Below are 8,442 nucleotides of genomic sequence, written 5' to 3' on the forward strand. Positions count from 1 at the left end.
TTTACTCTATCTTATTTTACTTAGGCACCCGATCCCAGGATACGCTAACATTCATTTTTTATGAAATCTCTACTGTGTTTCAGGCATATGCCTATATGACTTCCAGGGGAAGTCTTACAGTCAAATTGTTTTCCAATTCCAATCACATCTCCTAATCTGGTGCTTCTCACCTCCTGTAAAAATGAAATTAAATAAAAATACAATGAAATAGCAAAAAGTATGATAGGGAGGGAAAGAGGGAAATATATACATTTACTATTTGCCTGTTCTGGGATTAAAAAATGTAAGATTCTTGATTGGGTTTGGGTGGCTGTTTACTTCTTCTTTCCTATGTCTGAGTAATTCTCATTTTCATCTTGATTACATGTATTTCCTGACCTGGGAAATCTGGCAAGTACTGGAGGACTTCTTAAACACAGCTCAGGTTTACATGATTTCTGCTCAAAGGCAACGGAGCAATGAACTTCCTTACAGAGGCATTTATCATATATTTCTTTATTTATCACACAAGATCCAGTAGGATTAGACTTTTGTCTCATTTGAAACAGTGTGGCCTTCACGAACCACTAAGCAATGGGCACAAAAATGGCATGCTTCCATTTTAACTTTCCTTGTTCAAAGTTACCATTTCAGAGGATGATTTGTAAGGAGCAAGTGAAGAGCACATGAAGAATATGGGCAGGTCTAGCGTGGCTCTGAGTATACAGAGGAATCCTCATCATAAACCTCCTTGTCTGAGGTTTGCCTTCCATTTTCTTTTGCATTGTCACCTAAAAGCATCTGGGATGATGTAACACTCTGTGTTCTACTCTGATCCCAAGATGTTTGCTTAGCAAAACGAGAGTTACTTCTAGACTCATAAGGATAGACTGGTAAATACAATGTCTCATCACCTGGATCAATGGTAGGAGGAAAATTTGTGTCTGAATATGTCTCTGTTGTCTGTGGTGCATTATTTACAATTTCATTTGACTTTTGCAATGAAGTCTCTTCATTCCTTTTATAACAAGCAGTGCTGAAGGGTATGGCACAAAACACAAGATCTGAGGGCAGCAACTCGAACTCATTGGCTGGCCGGATGATCACAAACCTGTAAGACAAGTCAAAGATGAACAATGAGCCTGTGCAGCCAGCCAGTGTGGTGACAGGCAGTGGCCCAAATAAAGAAGTCATCTTGCTGGGCCCAAAGAGAAAATGTTTTTGTTTTGCTTTGCTTCTTGGGTTTCTGATTAATAGTAAATATCTATTTACTACTTACTCTTGAAGCACATTGCAAGAGGAGAGGTTCTAAAGTAGAAATGCCTTGCTGCATTCATCTTTTGTTCTAGCGGGAGGAGGGAAGACTGTGGTTTGGATTGGTCGATGTCTAATGGCCCTACTCCAGGTCTGTTTGCTTTTAATAGACATTATACTCATGAATTCAACTGCCACAATATTGACCACTTAGCCAAGCTTTGTCAACAGGAAGATGACATGTATTTCAGGTATTTTCATCCTGGCTTAGAACTGCTCTAACCTAATACTTATGCCACCAACTTTCACACAGAATATAGCCTGGCCAGTGGAGAAAAGCATTTTAAAAATGTTCTATTTGAAACCCTGACTGGCAAGCAAATAACAAATGTCAGTGAACCCTAAAGAATACCCAGAAGCCTTAACACAGCATCAGTTACATAGCAAATGCCCAATGTGAGGGCAACAGTGCTTATGTGGGAATATTGAGGCAGGGTAGCCTCGCATGACTTTTATCCTGCATTGTCTCACTAGTGCCTCAAATGATCACCTCTTTCTTAGCATAGATCTCAAGGCACCATTGAACTTCCCTCACTGAAGAACCTACCCAGTTTTACCTTTCCCACCAAGTCTTCTATAACCTCAATTCTATTCTTAAAAAAATCTCCGGAAGAAGATCACATATTCTGTTTAAAACAAAAGTAACAATTCCACCCACCCCCCATCCTGGTCCCCTCAAGTGTTAATATAAGCTATATATTCTCCCAGTTACCATGTTGCAAGGGCTGTACAGAGGTGTTTGGGGGAGGAGTGGAGTTCAGGTAGAGAGGGAGAGAGAGAGGCATTTCCAGAACATCACTCCTCCCCTGTTGTCTTGGTGGTGGGTGCTATAAAGTGCCTTCTTTCCATATCCATCAGAGTCATCTATAGACCTCCACTCTTATTTTGGCCTTTGGCACTTGACATGCTCTTCCTTTCAAACTCTAGTGCAGCCATTCTTTTACGTGTCTGCAGTGTCTATGTGGTTTACAACTCCAGCATTCAGACACATTGCTATGACTTCCAGTACCCAATGATCTTTACCTCCAAACCACTTTTCCGGCCATGTCCTAGATGTTATAATTCCTAAAATTCTTCCACCTTTAAAATCTTAAGTTTCAATAAATCACTGCTGACTACAGCTTCTCGTCGTACTTTCTCTCTCACTCCCTTAACTCGGAGTACATCTACTATTCAATGTCATAGGGATTTCCAATCTTTGTTCTTTCACTATATGGTCTAGTATTTCTTCACAAATTCACAATAAGCCTCCTCTTCCACTCCTCTCAATAGCTAATCTAAATGTTGACTCCTTTCTCGACTCCTGATAATGTTTCTTTGATCATTCTCTCAGCAATGACTGCATGTGCACTGAGAAATCCTAGTGTGAGATAAAAAATTCCTGTAAGCCTAGCCCTCGCTTAGAGCTAGATCTGCCTTGGCATCTCTTTTTTTTCCTCCTTTTCTCCTCTGGGCCAGAAAACTTGTTGCTGTTGTTATTTTCTTTTCAAGACCACTCCACTTTGAGTAATTTGACTTCCTTCCCCTTTCTCCTGGAATGGGTCCCATCAATCTATTTCCACTCTATTCCTTTCAATTTCTTCTTCCCTACTGAATCCTGTCCATTCGACTGTGGGGATCTTAGTCTGGACATACACAATTGTGTTGCCTCCAGACTGTAACTTTTCCTTTCCCTTTGCCCTCCAACTACATTTCTGTCTTCCTTGGGGCTCTCAGAGTGGTCTTTCTTTAAATTGAAAGCCGAACATATCATCCCCATGATTTATATGTAAAAAGTACCATGGCTAGAAAAGAAGATCTCAATCAATATTTACCCAATGAGTCCAGCAGAAAACAAGTACATCTTTCTAATGTGGATAGTGGCATTCAGCTTTAGAAAGCTATACAGACATGGATGAGGAGTAAGTTACAAAATTGAAATGTGGAGCTGATTTAAAATCTAGCTCCACATTTCAATTTTCATTGGGAGACAGAAACTCCATTCTCCTTACATGGCCGATATTAACTGGACCCTAATTATTCAGGCCCCTCTTGTTTATACCCGTCCCTCCTTATTCTTACATAGTTCTTTATTTTCCATGCACCCTTCCTTGCCACTGTGGACCCTGAGCTCTGGAATTCTCTTTCACATTGTATAAAGTAGCCTTGGTTCTTATGCTGGGATGGATGGATGGTGCTTTCCAGTCTAGCACACTCCCCTTTTGTTTTCCGGGTTGATGTCCTCTTCATCGATTACTCGGTATAACCCAACACAGAGGATTCCAAAAAGATCTAACGAGCCACAGAACAGTTGTCCAAAGTTGTTTCTTGGCTGGGGAGAGAAGAGACAAACATATGTCTGCTGGGCACTTTGATTAAGCAATTATAAGCACTCACTGGAGTGTCGTTTGCTTTTCCTGGTAGTAGAAGCTTGGTAAGCCACTTCCCAATATCTTTGTGGTGGCAGTGTCAGGTGGATAGGTAATTAAGTGTATGTTTAGTTCTGAAACTCTAATCGCAGTGACTGTTTTTACCATTCTGGCTCTTTCCAGAGCTTCTGGTGGGTGTGGTGCGAACATATTGTTGCACTTGTCCTTATTACCATTGCCACCTGGCAACCACTATGAATTAACAATGAGCAACAGGTTGGAAAATGCAGCTTTTGAGATATACACTGAGTTAGGATGTTAAATACAATCTTAAGCGTCATCTTATCCTACTGTAAAACAGGTCACAGTCCCAAATACTCATCTTGACCTTGTTCTTGGGCTATAGCCAACAAGATCACATGAATAGATAACAGTTTCAAGCCCCTGCAGCAGCAAATAGGCTCAGCAAGATCAAAAGAGATCAATCCGTTCAGTTCTGTAATTCCTCAGGATAAAGAACAAAGGGAAGACATGGCCTAAACGTAGAGAGGAGGGAGAGGAGTGGGGACAAGTCTACCGTCCTCTCTGATGCCAACAGGAAGTTGCTAGCAGCAGTTTCCTGGGCTTATATACACTCACAAGTCCACCTGTAGGTGAGGAACCCAGGACTACAGAAATGCAAAGAACCAGATTACACTGAGAGAGCTTCTGGTATGTGGTTTACACCCGGAACGCTAATGCACAGAATATGGGATTTGACCCTTTTGGCAGCACACATCGACATGCACCGGGTATAGTGTTCTACCCAGGGGGTTTGCTAATGTCCTCTGAATCAACAAAAGATGTTTCCTTGGAAAAGCCTACCCCTAGCAATGACACTGGACACCTGAATGCAATGCCAATTAAAACCAAACCAGAAGGCACCACGTTGACAAGTTGATTTCTCGTTTCTTGGCTAGACTCTACTCTGATTTCCAAATGCCTGGATGCTCCATTGGAATTTTCCAGAATTATTATCTTCTCCCTGGCTGTAATCTACTGTTTACCAGCTCCCTTGGCTAAGAAAACTCAAGCATTTTCCACTCGCTAGTTCAGCCATATTCTTAGACCCAAGTACAGAATGCTTCTGGCTGATTTCAGCTGACCTTATCAAATTTCTTTAGCATTTTAAGTATAGGGAGAGTGGGCAGGCCTGGGGTCAAATTGCTGTAGCTGGGTCCCTACTCTGACACTGATTGACAATGTGGTCCCCCGCAAGTCCTTGCCTCTCTGACTCCAGTTTCTTGATCTGCTAAATAGAATTAATAATAATGCCTAGCCTATAAATCCATGAGCAGATTAAGTGGAAAAAATACTAAAGTAGACAAGCACAGAGAAAATACTCAATAAATATTAGCTGTTATAATTATTATGAATACTCTTGTCAAGGTACAAAGTTGCAGGGCCTCTCTGATGCTCCCTGTAGATTCGGGTTATTTATCTGCAAGATGGGGATAATAACAACTGCTTTATCTATGTCCCATAATTATTGTAAAAAATAAATATAACATATGAACACACTGTGATTTGTAAAATGCTCTACAAATATGAAGTTCTATTCTTTTTTTGTTATTTTTACTGTTATTATTTCAGTGCTATGGGATATCTATGAACCCAAATAGCCTGGACCATTTTCAGAAGCACAGAGAGGTAAGGAAGTGAAGAACTGAGTTTGGAGAAGAGTAGACTCACTTGAACGTCTGATAAAATGGTTTGGTGTAAAGACAGAAGCCCCAGCTTACACCGCTTTCTTCCAGACAAGAGCGTTGTGCAGCTATCTGACAGATCGTAGACCTTATCCTTATCTAAATGTTGTTCCAGCTGAGAACTTCTTCCTCCTGTCACCAGCATCTGAAGCAATTCCAGGACATGATAATTGTAGAAGGCCTAGAAAACAAAGTCAAGCCACAAGCAAAGTCAGAAGAGCCAACACGTGAACAGTGGAGAAGTCTAGGTTTGGAGTTGTAGAGGGCATTGCGGTTTGACATGGGCCTGATGGTGCAGGACAGTGTTTCTCATTATAATTATCTAATGCAACTGAAGAATTACAGTTTGGGTACTGTGCTAGGTCAGGCCAAGTGCAGAGAAAGGAACACTAACCCAGTTCTTCTTCCTTGGAGATTACACTGCAGATGAAGAAGAAACTGGATAATGATACTGACACCAGGGGTTCCCCTCTTCCCAAAATGACCAGAGGAGGTATATATGTTAGGCCACAGATACCCTAATCATCATCAATGTATATTTAAAAATATATATATTTACTGAGACTTTCTATAGATTTTCCAGCAGGGAACTGCTGATATTATTGTCATCCATACCTGAGCCTTCTGAATGTGAATTTACTTATAATCCTTTTGTTTGTGTCCTACTTAGGGACAGATATTGACTTAGGTCTTATTAGTATTTGGATTTCCCATAGCTCCTATTATACTTTAGAAATTATAGGTGTTTAATAATTAAGTAAATAAGCTTTCAGAATCTTTGGCATCCAAATGAAGCTAGAGGAAGACGTGGCAAACTTCTTATTTTGAAATGAGCTTGAGTTTGAATAATCCCAGACATTTTAATAAACCCTCTTTCTCCAGGATTGCTACCACATTCAGTGTGGGCCAGCATTAACATACACGGAAAAGCCCTCGAAATGTATTACCCACTAGATTTTCTCAAATTTATTGAATATATAATATTTTTAAATTTTCCATCATTCATTTTATTTAAATTAGACTCTGGCTTTATTAGGAATGAGAATTTCTATTTTTATATATTACCTAAAAGCAATCATTTAGTTTTTGTAATAAATGGCAGGAAGAACTTCAATTGTTATCGTTCTAAAATATTTACCATTTGTTTTCTCTACTTTCAAATTCAGGGATCCAGCTTCTGAAACCTGGATTATCATAAGAACCTCTTTACTTCTTGCTCTGTCTTGATTTTCTGTTCATCTGCACCCATTGTGTACAATGCTTTCCCAGCAATTCCCAGAAACACAAATCAGATCACGATCTCCATCTCCTCAACCTTTTAGTGTCCTGACATAAAACGAGGCCCTCTCTCTCCACCATGGCCTTCAAAACCTTTGGGATCTGATGCAGTCTCCCTTGCCAGGCTTGTCTCCTCCATGACCTGTTCCCTCTGGGGCATGCTAGTCCATCTACAAGTGCTCACGTGGTTCTTTTACCGCTTCATGCATTTGCTTTTGAGCCTCTGGTTCATCAGCTTGGTGACTCTTTTCTGGGTCTTCTCAGCAGAAGGAAATTTCTCTTTCTTTGGGATTCCATGGGCACTGACTTTTACTTTATTTCATTCTTCTATATTTTACAGTTAGTTTTTTGTATGGAACACACTTGAGTTTGAATCTTGGACTGTCACATCCTAGCTGAGTGCTTTGGGCAATTCATAATTTTCTCTTTTTTTTGAGACAGGGTCTCACTCTGTTACCCAGGTTGGGGTGCAGTGGTTCAATCTTGGCTCACTGCAACATCTGCCTCCTGGATTTGAGCAATTCTCATGCTTCAACCTACTATGTAGCTAGAATCACAGGTGTGCACCACCACGACTGGCTAATTTTTTTGTATTTTTAGTAGAAACATGGTTTTGCCATGTTGGCTGGGCTGGTCTCTAACTCCTGCCCTCAAGTGATCCACCTGCCTCGGCCTCCCAAGGTGCTGGGATTACAGGCATGAGCCACCATGTCTGGTTGTTTATTCAGCAACAGTTTTATAATCTTTAAAGTCAACATGGTAACACTTACCTTCCAGCATTGGTTGCAGGATTAAGTAAAATAAACTACACACATTGCTAAATTCTGTTTTCTTTATCATTGCTTCTCATGTATCTGGATCATCTGACGTGCTATTAATGAGTGTAGGTTTCTGGGATCCCAGATCTCCTGGATCAGAATATATGGACAGGAGTGGGAATTGGGATTTAAAGAGCACCCTGAGAGGTTCTGACACTGGTAGTCCTCAGATCAGACTGAGCGATACTTCCTGAAGATGATGTGCTCCTTTAGAAGATAGACTATGTCTACATAACACTCATCCTCAGTAGTGCATTGAACAAGGCAGGTGCTTGAAAGCTGTAAGAATATTGACTTCAGTGGATAGGTAATTTTAACAAATAAATAAATATTCTGGTAAAAGGTAGATGTGATTGGGACAAGCTGACTTAAGAAATAATATAATCTATATGAATAAGAAGATACTAAAAATAGCTTTTCCAGCATTTTTTAGGTTAAAAGATGACCTCACTTTAGTCCTCAGACTGAATCTCCTGAGTGATGCCTTCCTCCTTATGTTTCTTCTTTGTTGCATTCCACTACCACCCGGAGAGGTGTTTATGGAATAAAGTCCCCGATATCTGGTGGGGGAGTGGAGGACATAAATCCAGGTTGAATTACAATCCATTTAAGAACATGTGGCCATAGTGTACAGTGATCAAACATAATGCTGTTAGAATAATTCTCCACTGATTAAAGAAAAGGTGCAAATTCTAGGGTTATCCTGGTGTCAATGGCTCTAGGGAAAAATGTGCTTTACATATTTAACTTAAAGAGGCTTAGCTTTTGAATATATCATTTCTTCAGTTCTGACATCAAAAGGATTATAATTCTATATTGAGAAAAATAATGGGATGTACATGTCACCTATATTCTGTGAGCTCATCTCCTATTCTTATTATTTGGGGTTCTCTGACACTGACCTTTCTCAACATCCCTTTCCTTCCTTCCTTCCTTCCTTCCTTCCTTCCTTCCTCCCTC

At 40.3% G+C, this 8,442-nt stretch overlaps 1 protein-coding gene across 1 annotated transcript in view; it reads right to left on the bottom strand.

Annotated features, from left to right (window-relative positions):
- Positions 1 to 479: 479 nt before the first annotated feature.
- The window catches only part of KCNU1 (potassium calcium-activated channel subfamily U member 1), a 128,951-nt gene continuing 120,988 nt past the window's right edge, over positions 480 to 8,442 (bottom strand). Inside the window, 3 exon segments of the mRNA XM_032288020.1 lie at positions 480 to 1,090; positions 3,486 to 3,604; positions 5,373 to 5,567. Coding sequence (XP_032143911.1) covers positions 685 to 1,090; positions 3,486 to 3,604; positions 5,373 to 5,567 — 720 coding nt within the window. The 3' untranslated portion in view covers positions 480 to 684.

This window comes from Sapajus apella, unplaced genomic scaffold (assembly GCF_009761245.1).
Source record: "Sapajus apella isolate SASKATOON/1434 unplaced genomic scaffold, GSC_monkey_1.0 scaffold21, whole genome shotgun sequence".
NCBI classification, from domain to species: Eukaryota; Metazoa; Chordata; class Mammalia; order Primates; family Cebidae; genus Sapajus; species Sapajus apella.